Here is a 17,280-nt window from a genome sequence, read left to right on the forward strand (position 1 = left end):
TTAAAACATTGCTTAAACGTTATGCCATTAACAAATCTTTAATATTTAACAAAAAGTCTGCTTTAATTGCTTCTCCTTAACACAGCTGTGTACAGTTGCACAGGCACAGCCTTTACTACACACTTAGGTTGTAGCTTCTTTGTAATAACTGTATTTATATATTAAACACGTTCTGAACGCCATATATATCTTAGACTATGCTTAAATTTAATAATAAATTGAAACATTACAAAAATTACATTCACTGCAGTTTGACATTCATTGTGCTTAGTGGGTTGCAGCAGAGACACAAACCGCAGAGTCACTCAAACTGTATACCAGTCATTTCTTCTTTTTGGCCACGGGAGGCGCCGCCGGATTTTCGCCTTTGTAGAATTCCTTCAGCAAGTCCATCGCTTCCTCAGCACGCACACCCCCAATGATGTCAATCCTAGTGCCCACAACAGCAGCTACATCCACCAACGTCTTACCGCCGAAGCGATCATTCTCGCATCCATAGATTATCTCCTTAACACCGAGGGTGTGCAGCGCCGCTGAGCACATAATGCACGGCTCGACCGTGACCACGACGCTGATTTCGCTGAAGAGTTGGCGTGCAGGCAACCGCTTCTCCCGGCAATAGGCGAGAGTGGTGTCGATGCAAATGAACTCAGCGTGCCTTGTGGCATTCCGAGTGACATTTACCTGGTTTCCGCCCCGCGCTATCACTTTGTCACCCAGGACGAACACACATCCGACTGGAACTTCGCCTGCGTCACGTGCCCGACGTGCTTCCACAAAGGCTTCCTCCATAAACGCAGCCATTTGGCATGGAAAATATATTCGAAACAAAACAATGCAGGAAAATTGCGTTTACTGTCGTGCTGCCAGTCAGATGTTATGTGCCCGGCGTTAGGTGGCAACGCTATGCAAACATATGTGGCACCAACGGCTTCAAAACTTTATACCGCATGCACAGTTGTGTAAATGCCGACAAAGTTTTTAAATAGTTATACCGCTTAGTTACATTATTTTCTCAGTGCATGGCTACAACTTCGTGTGTGTCTAACTAGTTGCAATGCCCAAGGAGCAGTTTCGCGCTTCGGCGCTTAATAAGAAAATCTCACATGTGCAGTTTGGAATAAGCGGTGCCGATGAAATACAGCAAGAATCTTTGGTGCGGATTGTTTCAAAGAACCTATACCAGGGGCAAAGGCAACCCGTGGCCTATGGCGTGCTGGATCGTCGCATGGGCATAAGCACAAAGGATTCCCTTTGCGAGACATGCGGACAGGGTCTGAACGAGTGCATTGGTCACTTTGGCTATTTAGATCTTGCTTTGCCGGTCTTTCATATCGGCCATTTTCGCTCTACAATTAACATACTGCAAACTATATGCAAATCTTGCGCTCATGTCATGCTCAAAGCTGAGGATCGTGCCATATTCGAAAAGAAGTTACACAATCCGAATTTCTCATATTTGGGAAAGAAGGCGCTGCACGCTCAGATGTTGGCCAAGGCAAAAAAAGTCACAAAATGTCCGCATTGCACAGCTCCTAACGGAGGCGTCAAAAAGGGACCCGGTTTGCTTAAAATACTGCATGATCCATACAAAGGGCGCAAGGTTGACTCCCTCTTCACCAACAATCTCGAGGAAATGCTTAACTCCACCGAAAACCGTGATCTTAACCTTACCCTGGGGAGTTATAGCACGGCTGAGGAGCTGACACCGCTCATGGTTCTTGATCTGTTTGAACAGATACCGCAGAGTGACGTAGCGCTGTTGGGCATGTGTTCGCGTGGCTCCCATCCCAAACATTTGATTGTGACACGTGTTTTTGTACCTCCCGCTTGCATACGGCCGTCGGTGTTGTCGGAGGTTAAGGCAGGCACCACAGAGGATGACTTAACGATGAAGCAGAGCGAAATCCTACTCATCAACGATGTGATACAACGCCATATGGCCACTGGTGGAAAGATTGAACTCATCCACGAGGACTGGGACTTTCTACAGTTGCATGTGGCACTCTACTTTCACAGCGAGATTAGCGGCATACCCATCAATATGGCGCCCAAAAAGACCACGCGCGGTATTGTGCAACGCCTCAAGGGTAAGCAGGGACGTTTTCGTGGCAATTTATCGGGGAAACGTGTGGACTTTAGTGGTCGCACTGTTATTTCGCCCGATCCCAATCTAATGATACACCAGGTTGGTGTACCTGAACGTGTGGCCAAAATTCTGACCTACCCGGAACGCGTCAATCCTGCGAATATACGACAAATGAAGCAGCTGGTGCGCAATGGACCAAGCAAACATCCGGGTGCCAATTATGTACAGCAGCGCGGCTCCAGTTTTAAAAAATATTTAGCGTACGGCAATCGAGAGAAGGTCGCCCAGGAGCTTAAATGCGGCGATATTGTGGAGCGGCATTTGCGGGACGATGACATTGTGCTTTTTAATCGACAGCCTTCGCTTCACAAGATGTCGATTATGTGCCATCGCGCTAAGGTTCAGCCACAGCGCACATTTCGATTCAACGAGTGTGCCTGTACGCCCTACAATGCCGATTTCGATGGTGATGAGATGAATCTTCATCTGCCACAGACCGAAGAGGCACGCGCCGAGGCCCTTATTTTGATGGGGAACCAATCGAATTTGGTTACGCCCAAAAATGGTGAAATACTCATAGCAGCCACACAGGATTTCATCACCGGGGGCTATTTACTGACACAAAAGGATGTATTTCTTACCAAGGAGCAAGCCATGCAGCTTGCCGCCTGCTTTCTAGCCAATGAAGACTCAACAATGCATATTGCAATGCCACCACCTGCCATTTGGAAGCCACGTCGCCTGTGGACTGGTAAGCAAATGTTTAGCCTATTGCTACGTCCCAACAGCGCATCCCATATTCGTCTCAATATGATAAACAAAGGGCGCAACTACACGAGCAATTTCGATCTATGCTCCAACGATTCCTGGATACATATACGAAACTCGGAGCTTATGTGCGGCACCATGGACAAAGCCACGATGGGTTCTGGAACGAAGCAGTGCATCTTCTATTTGCTACTGCGCGACTTTGGCGAAGCTTACGCCACAAAAGCCATGTGGCGATTATCCAGAATCGCGTCGTATTTTATACAGAATCGCGGTTTCTCCTTTGGAATTAGCGACGTAACACCCAGTCAAAAATTGCTGCAGCATAAGGAGGCGTTGCTGGATCGAGGATATGCCAAGTGCAATGAGTACATTAAGAAGCTCAGGGATGGCACCCTACAGTGCCAACCCGGATGCACGCCAGACGAAACACTGGAAGCGGTCATGCTCCGAGAATTGTCCGGTATACGAGAGCAGGCAGCTAAGACGTGCTTCAGCGAATTACATCCGACAAATAGTGCACTAATTATGGCACTGTCCGGTTCCAAAGGCTCAAACATCAATATCTCGCAGATGATTGCATGCGTGGGTCAACAAGCTATCAGTGGCAAGCGTGTACCCAATGGGTTTGAGAATCGTGCATTGCCACACTTTGATAGACACTCAGCCATTCCGGCAGCTCGCGGCTTCGTTCAGAACAGCTTTTACTCAGGGTTGACGCCAACCGAGTTTTTCTTCCACACCATGGCTGGTCGCGAGGGTCTTGTCGATACGGCTGTTAAGACAGCTGAGACTGGCTACTTGCAACGCCGTTTGGTCAAATGCCTGGAGGATCTGGTGGTTCATTATGACGGCACTGTACGCAACGCAATAAATGAAATGGTTGACACAATTTATGGCGGCGATGGCCTAGATCCTGTGTGCATGGAGACGCGCAACAAGCCTGTGGATTTAGTGCACCAGTACAATAACTTACGTGCCATGCACCCACGAGGTGAGCAACGGCCACTGCAGGCCAAAGATATACTGGATACAGTGGAAACGCTGCTGGACCTGGACGAGTTCAGTGAGTCTCGTGCTGACTGCAGAGATGACGTAATAAAACACTTTATTTCCGTTGCCGATCGCATTGAACGATTGCAGCAACGCTATGGCGCCTATGGTGATCTCTGCCATGAGATTGAGTCCATCACACGCGAACAAATACTGAGTTTCATTCGCACCATCAATGATCGTTACAATCGTGCCGTGACTGAGCCTGGCACCGCTGTTGGTGCAATTGCGGCTCAGAGTATTGGGGAACCGGGCACACAGATGACACTCAAGACGTTCCATTTTGCTGGCGTTGCTTCCATGAACATTACACAAGGTGTTCCGCGTATTGTAGAGATCATTAATGCAACCAAGACCATATCAACGCCCATTATAACTGCAGAGCTGCGGGACAACACAAACATGGAGTATGCGCGTCAGGTGAAGGCGCGTATTGAGAAAACAACGTTGGGCGAGCTATCCTCCTACGTGGAGGTAGTATGCGATCCATATAGTTGCCATTTGGCCATTGGCATTGACATGGCACGCATTAAAGTTCTTGGTTTGCACATCGATCTGGACAGCATTGTGGCCAGCATTTTAAAGTCACGTCTGCGCATAAAACCGAACCAGGTGAGTGTGTCCACCAAATCGTCACGCATTATCGTCCAAGTGGAAGCATCGCGCATGGCCACCATCAACGCAGAGCTGGCGCGTCTAGCCACCAGCATACAGAATGTGGTCGTCGCTGGACTACCAAACATTCTGCGTGCTGTCATTGCTATCGATGATACGCACCAGCCACCCACTTACAAGTTGTGCATCGAGGGCTATGGACTGCGTGATGTGATAGCTACGCATGGCGTCGTCGGTGAGCGGACGCGCAGCAACAATATTTGCGAAATTTATCAAACACTAGGCATCGAGGCGGCACGCACTGTCATCATGAGCGAAATCACTGATGTTATGGAGGGACACGGCATGAGCGTCGATTGGAGACACATTATGTTGCTGGCCAGTCAAATGACGGCACGAGGCGAGGTGCTGGGTATCACGAGGCATGGTTTGGCGAAGATGCGAGAAAGCGTCTTCAATTTGGCATCGTTCGAGAAAACAGCAGACCATTTGTTTGACGCAGCCTACTATGGACAGACAGACGCCATCAATGGCGTTTCGGAGCGCATCATTCTGGGCATGCCAGCTGGTATTGGCACAGGAATCTTCAAGCTCCTGCATCACCATGAGGACAAGCAGGTACCAGCCATTGAATCAACCATATTCAATAGCTTAGAGCTGAAACCGTGTGCCTAGAATAGGATCAACGATCAGGACATTAAGGTGATAACATTTAACCCCCAGAAGTTGTACAGATTTTTTCGGAAGGGTAGAACAGGAAACAAGCAAAAACTAAATATGTAGTATGTCGAGCAAGAAAAAACTACACATTATTGAACATAAAAACATATCCACAAATTGTTTACCAAAACGTTGTAACAGTATGACAAACTCAATTAACTTCAATTAAAATCTAGATGCAATGAAATTTCTTTTTGAGGATTGACAAAAAAAGCGTGTAAACTTTTAACATGGAATTATAGTAATTAAATTTATCCATAAACAAATATTTGATGTTTTTGTTACATTGGAAGGAATGTTTCCCTATGGGATGTCTTTTCAATGTACATATACATATGTACAAGTATGTATACATTTAATATGTACATGTATGTATGTGTTTATACCTTTTACCTTCTACCTTTTCCCTATTTTAATGTCTCCGACTTGCTGTCTAATAATACAAAACCCAAACTATAAAATATGTAAATGCATTTCAAATGCCTTTGCTTACTTACTAAATAATTCTATGCCTCATTGCGCATGTATTTGATGAGATCGTGCTGCTCTAAAAACAGTTGCGCCTTCTCCGGCCAGTTTGTGTTATTCAAAGCACGCGGACTCGGATGAGGCAGACGGAATGTGGCGATAGCCTCGCAGTACACCGAACGTTTGAGCGTGGTGAAGACATAATCTCCAACAGCAACTACAATTTGCGGTTGCACCAACCGCAGTTCCTGCTCTAAGGCATCCAGACACAGGTCGCGCACCTGCTGCTTGTAAGGAGCTTTCAGTTCACTTGGTGTAATGTTGCGACCGCCAGCATCGAAGAAGGCCAGCGGACAGAAGTTGTGCACGAAGCACTGCTGGGAGAATGTGTCCAAGTTGCCACCTGCCAGCTTCTGGAAAAGTTCCCACAGACGCACGCCACTCGGCTCCTCCGTGGTGCAGTTCAAGCCATTGACAGGGCGCTTGGAATGCAACACTGGCGGCTGCAGCACTTCTCCGGAGAGCTGCATGATATCACGTACTGTACGCACATTACCAAATGGTACCTATTAAAAAGGGAGTGGCTATAAGAATGCTGCTCTAGAATAATTGAATCTGCTGCACTTACCCCAGTCTGACCCATACCATTCGGACCTGGATTCATGCCTATGAACATAATTGCCTTGCTACCATTCAGATAACGACGCAAGTAACCGCAGTGCAATATTGCAGCATACTCCACTGGGTTGTAGGTGCATTTAATGAAACCTCCATCTGGTACCCCAAGCTCTGCCAATTGTGTATTAAGTTTGCGTTCAATGTTGTAAAAGCGTTCCCAAATAGGTTCCGCGAAGAGATTTGAAGGCACAGATTTCTGCGCCTGACCTTCGGCTATGGCGGCAGCCTGCAGCTCCAGCTTACGCTTTAACATTGTTTAAACAATTTCAATGCCGTCAAAAATGCGCGCGTTGTGTTAAAAAATACTGAATAATAAAAATAAACAAACAGATGGTTCTGCGGGTTGCCACCAAGTTTATTTTGCATTTTAGAGCTACGTACATATGTGCATACTTATGTATAAATATCTAATAAAAATTGTGAAAAGAAGAATTATTGCTATTTTTGGCAACGTAAAAACTCATTTAGTTTAATTTCGCTTCCCTTGGCAATTTTTGGCTTAAATTGCTTACAGGCCTTTTCAATGGTCTTCTTTAGAACAGTGCCGAGTATTTGTATGAATTGTTGCACCTACAAGTCAATAAAATATAAATTACTGCCTTGCTAGCTGCACGCAATGTAACACTTACAGTCAACTCACTCTCCGGCAAGCCTAGTTTAACAAACTCACATTGGGGAGCATGTTTTGAATGCTCCTTCCACGGCTCATCTTCAGACTCCCACCCGTCCAGCGTTTTTCCGCATACGAAACATGTTGCGGTGTCATTCTCGCGCTTGGTACCTGTCCAGTAGAAGCCAGCCTCGGCCATCTAGTTCGGAAAGATATATAAATAAGCAAAGGTAAACCAAAGAGTTCCGCTTGATACTTGCTTTTGCTATGCTGCAGGAAGATTCAGCAGGAAAAGGCCAATGTTCAAAGCTCTGCACGCGATGTTTCTCCAGCATATGAAATTCTCGAAACGACTCCATCTTCTGCTCAAGATCCTCGATTGTAGTATCCATATTGTTGATATTTGCAATAAAAGTTTTACAGAAATGTATGTATTAAAACAAAACGAGCAACAAAATTGCGCGTCGTTGTCGTTGTGCCGTTCCTCTACTCTTTAAAAATGCCACTCTGAGCTGGCAGCACTGGCCAACTTCTTTTACAACACTGGTACAGGGTGACAACTGTTGTAGTGGTGGAGGAAATATCAATTGCTTTCATCGATGTTTTTTTTTTTTTTGACACCACCAATCTGTTGTTTTCGTCAGTATTTATTGTTGTGCACACTGTTTGACACTTAAGAAATAAATATTTTTTAAAAAGTTAATTTTAATGTTAATCATTTTAATTTGAAAATATTTACATACCACAGACCGCAAACACCAACCGTTTTTGTTTTTGAGTTAAGGCCAAAAAACGTTTATTCTATACTGCAAACTGCATTGAAAGTGCGTTCATTCTTTCACCACCTGCAAGTGTTGTTGTAGCAAATTGATTTAGAAAAGAAAGCGAAGAGCAGCTCCATAAAATTGCTGGCTGGGTCTGTAGTATCTGCCCCATCGAGGCCTAATTACTTTAGTGGGTCACAGTTGCCTAACCCAGCTTTGAAAACAGATCAAGGACACGAAGGCGTCATCAAGGAAGTAAAATATCAGCGCACACGCACGCCCGCACGCACACCTACAACTGAAATAACAAGAACAGCGAAATCACAGGCCTTGGCGCATTTGGCAATGAAACTGTGCACAGGCAATGTGCTCCAGACTTGAAGGTAGTCAACAGCTCGAGCTGCGCCCCATGGCGAACGAACGAAGCAAACTGAACAAAACAAAGGAAGAAATCAGCAAATTAAATTACGAGCTAATCGAAGAATGCAAGCGCAGTCACGAGGACTCGGTGTTGTCGCGCCATCTTCGCCAAGAACTTGAGAAGTTTGTATTGCGGCTTCGTGCCTGGCCCAACATTACGATAAGGGCATGGTCATTGAGTTGAGCGAGTTATTGATAAGCTATTCATTGGCAAATTACCTCACAATCAGTGTTTTGTGGTTTAATCGCCTCTGAACTCAGCACCTTATCAACAATCACTGCCTAACAAATTCCTGTCCAGTTTATGTTTTGTTTGTTGGCGCACACGTGCCATACACACTTTATTGTCGCCCTCCTCTCTCTCTGTTTCAGACACCCTCGTGAATATAGACGTGATGTTGTCAAAAAGCAGCGCAGTGGTTGCGCACCGCTCTTCATCGCATGTAAACGGGGCGCGGTTGCTATTGCCGAGTACTTAATAACTATATGTGAGGCGGACATCGAACAGCGGGGTCATTTCGAGGCGCCAGAGGATAATAGCTTTCACTATGTCTCACCGCTTTGGGCGGCCGTGGTATCCGGGAAACTGCCAATGGTCAAGTATCTGGTGCGTATCGGCTGTGATATTAATGCCACGTCGGATTCGGGATCAACACCTGTGCGCAGCGCGTGCTACATGACACACATCGACATTGGTGAGTGAGCAACTTTGAGACGCGGTGTAGAGTTTGGCAATCTGATTCAATGAATTAATACAAGTGAGAATAATTGAATTCCAATTTTACTAAATAGATTCATACTTACTAATAAGAGATCTTAAAATGCGCGATAATTAAACAACGCGCTGCTGTAGTGTGTGTTAGGCCCACAGAGAAGTATCTATATAACATCTACATAACATACACAGAAATATAAATGTTTATGCACTGCTCTGAAAGAATATGTTTGTCTCGCCACACAGTGAAATTCCTGGTCGAGAACGGAGCTGACATCAAAAAGCCGAACATCAATGGAGGGACATGTCTCATTAACTCCGTACAATCAGTGCAGCTATGCTTATATCTCGTCCGAAAGGGAGCAGAGATAAACGCCCGGGACATACAGGATAAGACTGCCCTACACTATGCCATACAGGAGCACAGACTGGATACCACAAAGATGTTAATCGAACAGGGTGCTGATCCATTTGCCAAGAGTCGCTACGGCGACGATGCGCTGCGCACAGCGTGTCTAAAAGGCGCCCATCAAATATTCGACTATCTGAAGAAGGAATTGAGCTATGAACCTGTACGTCTGGCCGAGGCACATGAGCTGATGGGCTCGACCTTTCTGGATGAGCACAACGAGTCACGTGTTTGCATTCTCCATTGGCGCATGGCACATCACATAAGGGCAGCACCATATACGCCTTACATTGAGAAGAGTCCAAAGGTACCGTTGCGCGATGCATACGAGAATGCTGTAGAGTTCGCCACACTTGAGGAGCTGGACAACATTGGCACAGACATGGATGCTATGCGCACGCAAAGTCTGCTAATCTGTGAGCGCATTTTGGGCCTCACACACAAGGACATGCTGTTCCGTTTGACCTTTCGTGGTGCCTCGTATGCTGACTCCTTGCAGCTCCAGCGCTGCATTGATCTTTGGCGTTTTCTGCTGGAGGTGCGCGTATCAAACTGGTCCATACTGCATTTTGAAACGTGTTTTGCCGCCCAGGCGCTGGTGCGCCTAATGCTCGATCTACACGTTCGGAATTCCAGTCACATCCGCAGCGATGCGCGCGCCCGTTATCTCCACCAGGACAATCTGCTGCCACGTTTCGAGGATGTGCTTGGCGTATTTCGAACGCTAGCTGAGAGCGCTGTAGAGGTGAAGCAATTGCTGCAGGTGAGGCCCGTCTTCCGTCGACAGCAGGAGAACTTCGACCGGGTGATGCGCTGCCTGGCCCATCTCATTTATCTGCTGATCAACACCGTCCAAACTGAGGCTCAACACAGACAGACCTACAATGCCGTTCATGAAACGATCGTAATTGGCAATCTGCGTAGCGCTAGCACCGCCGACACGCTACTTCACCTGTGCGTCTCACGTCTAAATGTGATAAAGAGTGGCTACATCACCGACGAAAATATTGTCGATGTGCGTAGACAAACCTTGAATGTAAACGTGCGTTTCTCAACTACATTTCCGTATTTCAGAAGACTGTGTTCCCCAATGCTGACGTAATTAAGCTGCTCATTGATTGCGGTATAGATGTCAACACCAAAAACGAAGCCAAATCTACGCCCCTACATGTTGCCTGCCAGCCCTACAATTATGATAATGAGGTAAGCTCCTTAACATTGATTATTAATTAAAAAAAAATTATGATCCAATCAAAATGATTATCCAAAGCCCTTTTATCGTTTACTCAAAACAAATATTCTTAGTTTGCAAACCAAGCTTCTTATGTTATTTATAAATATGTTTATTTGGGGGGCGGAGGCATCCACTCGGGAACTTCTTTTACCTTTAAATGCAGGACATAAAAAATTGCTTAATAGTCCAATAAAATTACATTGGAATGAAAGCAGATTCTATATCGTCAAAATAGTTTCAGTATTTTAGATTTAAACTAACGCTGCATATAAATTTAGCTTAAATCCTCACTTCATTCATAATATTAACCATTTACTTTCACCTTTTTAATTGCAGATTGTGCATCTACTTCTGAAGTGCGGAGCCGACATTGACCAGCCGAACCGCGCCGATGAGCGACCTTATGACTCCATTGCCTCCAATCCCACCAACACCATACCACTGCTCAACTACGTGTCGTTGCAATGCCTGGCTGCGACGGCCATTAGTAAGCATAAGATAATCTATCGACAGCATCTGCATAAAAAGTTGGAGCAATTTGTGCAGCATCACGAACCGTAGGTTTCTTCGAGCCTCTACTTCTCTTTTGTTGCAGTGAAGGGCGCTTTGACGTGTCTCTATTCAAAATTGTAGTGTTTTAGCATTAACCCATTCTTTTTCTTTAGCCATATGTGTGTGTTTTGTCACATGTCCAAAATTAACCAGTGTGTACGTACTCTCTATCTCTACATTGTTAACAGAGAATTTCGGCTTAATGTAGTTTAACTCAAAAACGAAAACAAAAACAAAAATACAGCATGAAAAAGTGTAAGCGATAAAAGTGATATTAAAGCTGTATAGAAAAGTAAACTAAAAAGTATATAAATTATTAAGATTTTAGAAAACTTACAAATCAAGAACGTACTCAAAAACGTATGCCCAGCTTTTCAATTAGATCTTAGATAATATGATAAGAGGGAACCGAACCGAAAGGAAAATAACACGTATTAATGCCAATAAAGTTTATACATTATCTACATATATATGCCTAAAAAATATATATATATCTATATACACAGATAATTGTATAGAATAACTAATTTATCACTTGTTGAAAAACTGAAAGGTACTCAAAACATTAAATGCAAATGGTAAATGTTAAATATGTGACAGCGCCAAAAAAGCGAAAAAAAAACTCAACTCCTATGGCTGGCTTTAAATTTAAAAATGTTGGTTTACAACCATTGCCTTCTATCATTTCTAATGGTACTTACATATATGTAGATGCATACCCATGTAAAACCAATGTTTATGTTAAATCAAATTTAAGCATTTCGCGTTTATTGTTCGTTCACGCAAAGATATTGTATATAAGTATTTTCAAAAATGTGTATGAGTTGAGTTTGTACTGTATTGGCACTTACGTAGGTGCGGAATCGAATTAAAATTGAATTTGAAGTTAAAAAGGACTAATAAAATAAACATTTACAGTTTACTGTCTAAAAATGTTATTTTTACTTTATCAATAAATACTTTATTTTAATTCCAACAAGCAAAGCTCAACAGGCAGAAATTTGTTAATATTTTTGTTAATATTTAATTGTTTAATATTGTTAATAATGGGTGAAGTCTTTTAAACTAGCTCCAATGCAATCATAATAGTATGCCTATTTCGGAGTTACCCTAAGTTCTGTCAAATTTGAATCTTCTCGTAACATCACTTCGATTGGGGCAAGAAAGACTCGGAGCGTCATTAGATTTGTTGCTATAATTTCCTTCAGATGATGAGACTTGACAGCAAAATATTTAAGCACTAACTGTAATAGCCTGATTTGGGAATAAAAATTAAAGAATTACCTTTGTTGCTCGATGTCAATTTAATTTAGATTTGAATTAATCAATTACAGTGTTTGAAATTTTTGTTTGTAACTGATTTGCTTATATTATGAGCGATAAGCTCTGCGATTATTAATCTATCGATTAATTGTAAATCGAATAGAAATAAAGGGTACTAGTTTCAAAGAGGAGCGTTCCACGCCGGCTTTGGCTTGCATTATTGGATGTGTACGTAGTTAGGAAGGATGGATAATGTTGTAATTGACGACGACTATGATCATAAAGACGACACCATAGAGTACATATTGGAAAACGTCTTAATGCCCGATGATGGTAGCTGTGAGTTTGGGAACTTGCGTGAATTATACAATTGCAAACTTGTCCATTCTTGTACTTGTACGTCACAAATCAAATGTTGCATGGACAAAGAGAGCTGTTGTCACGGTGGCAGATTCAAATACCATCACAGTATAGTTGGAAAGGAACTGGTGCTAAAGCACGAAATCGACCTGCCCGCAATTATCGAGTGCAGTGATTTGTGTGGATGCTCTGCAGAGCACTGTTTAAATCGATGTGTGCAGATCGGTCCGCGAAAACAGTTGGAGATTTTCAACTCGCCGTTGTACAGATCCTTGGGTCTGCGCACTATGATTGACATTCCTGCTGGAGCATTTGTCTGCGAGTACGCTGGTGAATTGCTGACCTTAGCCGAAGCGAGACGTCGACTGAAATTGAATGACAGGGAGGAAGTAATGAACTATATCTTATGCCTCAACGAATACACAAATGTTTCAGAAGCCGGCAGTTCAAAAAAATTACTAGTGCAGTCTACGATTGTTGATCCTTCCCGACGTGGGAACATCGGCAGGTATTTGAACCACAGTTGTCAGCCCAATTGCGACCTAAAAGCCGTGCGAGTAGACAGTCCCGTGCCGAAAATAGGTTAATTTTTTCTTAAGATTTAAGAAGTACAAACAATATTACAAATACATCCTGTCCAGGAATCTTTGCGCTACGAGATATTGCAGCATACGAAGAGCTATGCTTTCACTACGGCGGTGATGACCCTCCTACTACAGTACCTTCCAACGCCAAACCGTGCCTGTGCTCTTCCTCAATGTGCACAGGTGTGATGCCGAATACAACAATTTAACGGGCAAGTATTTCATTCATATATTATGCTGTAACCAAGAACTGAAGTACAACAAGACAAACTTAAAGCTTGTTTTGCATATCACTTTCTAGAGGGGGCAACTTTTCGTTTATCCATTGCTCCAAATCCAGCATAGAGGCCTTCTTCAACTCGTGTAAGCAATTTTTCAATGGCTTGAAGGTGCCGGTGACCCCAAGTTTTTGGAGTGCATCGAAACTTTCCTTCCCCCAATCTAATGGTACCAATGTATCGCGATCGCCATGGTAGCTGCGTAGTTCAGGAAGCTCGTCCGATGAATTCGTTCGATTTTGCAAGGATTCGTACACCACAGAGCCACGATTAAGGAATGCTGAGTGGGCAAAAACCCCAGCTAGGTTTGTGTTCAAATGATATCCGGTATGTAAGGCGAGTGCCCCACCCATTGAGAAACCTCCAACAACAATTCTATTGTGCGGTATACCCTGATCCACCTCATCCTGTATCAGTTGATTCGCAATGTCGTAGCTTTGAGCCATGCTCTTTCTGCTCTCCTGCGCCGCAACATTTATTGAACGCCGATCAAACCATACCGTGGACAGCTCGCCATCCATGGGGGTATACTTCTGCAGGGGAGCGGTAGGATAGATGACTTTAATGTGCCGAAAATCCAAGTCTTTCCCTAAAAGAAAGCGGACCCATTCCAATACATTTGGTCCGGTGTCGCCGGAACCGTGGAAAAATATAACGGACGCGCTATGTGTGCGGCCTGTGGGCTTTATTGTTCTAACGGCAACTTTCATTTTGGAAAATGACTGACGCTCTTGATAATAGTTAAATATCGTAAAATATATTCTCTACCTCATTGACATTTATTTTAACACTAGAGATGTGAGTTATACACGATGATATTTTTTTATCACTGCGGATGAGACAAGTTCGTGAAAAATGTGTCTCGCTAAGCCATTTTCCAATATAAACAATAAAAAAAATAAACGAAACTCTTGCTTTGCTAATATGTTTCACAAGTTAAAAAGTGCACGTATATTGGTGCAAATAAAAATGTGTTTTTAAATATTCCAATGAATGTAGTTATGTAACACTTATTCTTGGCAGCTTAAGATTTGTAGCGTTTAAAATCGGTAAATATCTAAACACTTTCAATTCAGTTTTTAACTTATTTTTTACATTTAACTTTAACACGTAGCCACCCCTATTTTATAGTCACAAACATAATGTTTTGAATTCGATAGTCCATTATCGGCGGCATAACAGTCGCTTATAATCTTTATCTTTAAATTCTTATTGGAATTTGCGTGCTCGAAAATGTTCATAACTTTCTCCTACCCCCTTTTCTTACTACCACCAAGATTTATTTATTTAGTGGCAATGAAAAATGTAACTATGATTTACTATTTGTTTCACAACTGCAAAATATTAAAGCGTTGTAGTGGAAACGATAACATTACCATGAATCCCTGCAACCTTGTCAAGATTCGTAGTGAGTTAGTGATTGTGTAGTTAAGATACTAAAAAGTGAAAACACTAGCGAAAATAACACAAAAGGTGGGTGTGCATGGCAGAAAAACGATAAAAAGAAAGAACATTCAACATACTATAAATGCAAATTATTGTTGATGTAAAAACCTGTGTTATAAAGCTTGGCAAGTCAGAGGGAAACGTTTCCAGTTCATCACTGTACACATACATATGTATGTGCAAGTATATGCTGACATACATATGTACGTACATACATATGTATTGAGGACTATAAATTTGTAAACAAAAAGAATGTTTGCTTATCAAGTACTTCAAATATTAAACCATACAAACAAACTGTAAGCAGATTACAACAAATGCTGATACTTTTAATGAAATGTCAATCAACCCGGCTTACATACAATTTACAAGATTTTCCATCTGCCGACCTAAGCCTATGTGCTCTAATCAGCTGTTCGTAACATATACATATGTACATGTATGGTTGAACGGTGCATGACGCTACGTTTACCTCTTCCCACTATAACTGTTTATTCACATTTTCCATTTAATAACTTGACTCGCTTCCGTTCTCCAGTTAGATATTCAACAAGTTGCTGCTATTTTGGTTGCTTATGCCAATGTTTCCATGTATGTATGTATGCATGTAGATATGCATATATGTACATACATTTGTATCGATAGTCTCCCCCACAAACACACTTTTGCGCCGGCTGCTTTTATTTATACATACATCCATACGCACGTGTGTATGTGTAATATTAAATGTACATTCACCTATGTGGGTATGTATGTATGTGCTGGTTTGCTTCTCATCATGATTTGACAGTTTCTCCATGCATACTTTGTATGGTTGTTGTTTTCTTGCATACCTGATTAAAACAACGTAAATGAAACTCCTCGCGTAAGAGATAAGCAGGGGAACAAAAGTTCATGCATATGACGTTTTATATTTGTTTACAGATAAAACATACATGCGTACATACCAAAGAGGAGTATGTGTATTATACATACATTTGTTTGTATATATGTACATATGTATGTTAAAATATAAAATTTGCCACCATTCATTATAACGCGACAAAGTAAAAGTAAACTATAAATACAGTAACCACTCGAAAATAAGAACGCCTTATTGTTACAATTAGGGATCACAGTAAACTATTTATTTGTTGAAAAACTAAAGTATGTACATATGTTAAAATTGGTCATCGCTATCAAATATAACCCTGATGATGGGAATTGGAGCATTCAATTGAAAGGTTCTTTGTACCAGCTACGTACATCATATAGAATAATATTTTTATAGCATGAAATGGTCTTATACTTATAAAGAATCAAACGATTATTGTATACTCTTTTCCCAAAGGGTACATGTTAGTTTATTTAATATTTTAATACTTAAATAAAGTTTAGTTTATAAAGCGCATATTATTTGGAAAAATGTAGCTGATAAATGCAAATTTTGGCTTAGATATCGTAAGAAACAACAAAAATGTTGGCTATATGATAAATTAAACTTTAAAATGTCATGGAGCACTATACACAATTCATAAACACCACATTCGCTTAAGATACCTTCTTAATCAGTAAAAGTATTTTTACTAAGAATGTTTTTTACACCGATCAGTTTTGTATGTGTACTTGCTATTCATATTGATTAAATTAGTCTATAAATAGTTTAGAGACCCTAGTTGCTATGGTTCAAAAGTGCTGTGTTCATACGGACGGATATATCTATATCGATTCGTCTGACACGCCTCTTTCTGTATCTAGTATTTCCAAGCTCCGGGTAAGCGGTATTTTAATTAAAATAACGCCCACCAACTTAGAAATTGTATGCAAGCCAGCTCGAGTTTCCAGATGTTTTAATTCCCAGGTTCGATTTATTAAGCATTTGTGTCAAAAACCCTATGGCTGTACTCTATTTCAAAACCATTACAACTATTGCTCGCCTCCGCGCTTATAAGCACGCACACGTCTTTGACTTCGGTTCTTTTCACTTCGCCAGGTAATGAGCGGACATGAACTTGAGCATGTACATACTTGTACACGTATGTATGTACATACGAATGTAGCTGAAGAGTCGGCGCACCCGAGGCGTCAACAGTCCTAAAGCGAAGTCAGTAATCAGTACCGTCGAGCTCTGCCCAGCGTACGCACGATCGGTCTGCGGTGTCGGACGGCTGTCGGTTGATCTGTTTTCACAATTTTAATTTCATTTTCAAAAATCTAGTTTGCATGCTTTGTTGGTGTTGTGCTAGTGACGAAGCTTAAGAATTGGAATATACAT

At 42.3% G+C, this 17,280-nt stretch overlaps 7 protein-coding genes across 8 annotated transcripts; 3 read left to right on the top strand and 4 right to left on the bottom strand.

The window, feature by feature from the left end:
• Nucleotides 1-44: 44 nt before the first annotated feature.
• On the bottom strand, nucleotides 45-857 carry LOC115621443 (tRNA-specific adenosine deaminase 2). Its single transcript, XM_030515097.1, has one exon. The coding sequence runs from the start codon at nucleotides 802-804 to the stop codon at nucleotides 322-324; it is 483 nt and encodes a 160-aa protein (XP_030370957.1). The 5' UTR covers nucleotides 805-857; the 3' UTR covers nucleotides 45-321.
• A 143-nt stretch (nucleotides 858-1,000) lies between these two features.
• On the top strand, nucleotides 1,001-5,432 carry LOC115620963 (DNA-directed RNA polymerase III subunit RPC1). Its single transcript, XM_030514484.1, has one exon. It carries the CDS (start codon nucleotides 1,058-1,060, stop codon nucleotides 5,198-5,200), a length of 4,143 nt encoding a protein of 1,380 aa, XP_030370344.1. The 5' UTR covers nucleotides 1,001-1,057; the 3' UTR covers nucleotides 5,201-5,432.
• A 20-nt stretch (nucleotides 5,433-5,452) lies between these two features.
• On the bottom strand, nucleotides 5,453-6,644 carry LOC115620417 (single-strand selective monofunctional uracil-DNA glycosylase). The gene is made up of 2 exons (XM_030513640.1): nucleotides 6,342-6,644; nucleotides 5,453-6,279 (listed from the first exon to the last, which is right to left on the bottom strand). The coding sequence occupies exons 1-2, from the start codon at nucleotides 6,642-6,644 to the stop codon at nucleotides 5,752-5,754; spliced, it is 831 nt and encodes a 276-aa protein (XP_030369500.1). The 3' UTR covers nucleotides 5,453-5,751.
• An 81-nt stretch (nucleotides 6,645-6,725) lies between these two features.
• Nucleotides 6,726-7,622, bottom strand: LOC115621172 (baculoviral IAP repeat-containing protein 5). Its single transcript, XM_030514735.1, has 3 exons — nucleotides 7,262-7,622; nucleotides 7,021-7,200; nucleotides 6,726-6,961 (listed from the first exon to the last, which is right to left on the bottom strand). The coding sequence occupies exons 1-3, from the start codon at nucleotides 7,391-7,393 to the stop codon at nucleotides 6,830-6,832; spliced, it is 444 nt and encodes a 147-aa protein (XP_030370595.1). The 5' UTR covers nucleotides 7,394-7,622; the 3' UTR covers nucleotides 6,726-6,829.
• A 99-nt stretch (nucleotides 7,623-7,721) lies between these two features.
• On the top strand, nucleotides 7,722-11,984 carry LOC115621171 (protein fem-1 homolog C). Its single transcript, XM_030514734.1, has 6 exons — nucleotides 7,722-7,917; nucleotides 7,992-8,308; nucleotides 8,558-8,880; nucleotides 9,147-10,324; nucleotides 10,384-10,512; nucleotides 10,880-11,984. Exons 2-6 carry the CDS (start codon nucleotides 8,130-8,132, stop codon nucleotides 11,102-11,104), a joined length of 2,034 nt encoding a protein of 677 aa, XP_030370594.1. The 5' UTR covers nucleotides 7,722-7,917; nucleotides 7,992-8,129; the 3' UTR covers nucleotides 11,105-11,984.
• A 558-nt stretch (nucleotides 11,985-12,542) lies between these two features.
• LOC115620747 (probable histone-lysine N-methyltransferase set-23) lies at nucleotides 12,543-13,738 on the top strand. 2 transcript variants are annotated; one of them, XM_030514141.1, is made up of 3 exons: nucleotides 12,543-13,300; nucleotides 13,360-13,514; nucleotides 13,604-13,738. In XM_030514141.1, the coding sequence occupies exons 1-2, from the start codon at nucleotides 12,604-12,606 to the stop codon at nucleotides 13,509-13,511; spliced, it is 849 nt and encodes a 282-aa protein (XP_030370001.1). In that variant the 5' UTR covers nucleotides 12,543-12,603; the 3' UTR covers nucleotides 13,512-13,514; nucleotides 13,604-13,738. The 2 variants fall into 2 exon arrangements, with proteins under 2 accessions (XP_030370001.1, XP_030370002.1); XM_030514142.1 differs by lacking the exon at nucleotides 13,604-13,738 and having other exon boundaries at nucleotides 13,360-13,578.
• On the bottom strand, nucleotides 13,507-14,357 carry LOC115620748 (lysophospholipase-like protein 1). Its single transcript, XM_030514143.1, has one exon. It carries the CDS (start codon nucleotides 14,288-14,290, stop codon nucleotides 13,574-13,576), a length of 717 nt encoding a protein of 238 aa, XP_030370003.1. The 5' UTR covers nucleotides 14,291-14,357; the 3' UTR covers nucleotides 13,507-13,573.
• Between the last annotated feature and the right edge of the window lie 2,923 nt (nucleotides 14,358-17,280).

The sequence above is a fragment of the Scaptodrosophila lebanonensis genome, unplaced genomic scaffold (genome assembly GCF_003285725.1).
Source record: "Scaptodrosophila lebanonensis strain 11010-0011.00,11010-0021.00 unplaced genomic scaffold, SlebRS2 tig00000024-arrow-pilon, whole genome shotgun sequence".
Lineage (NCBI taxonomy): Eukaryota > Metazoa > Arthropoda > Insecta > Diptera > Drosophilidae > Scaptodrosophila > Scaptodrosophila lebanonensis.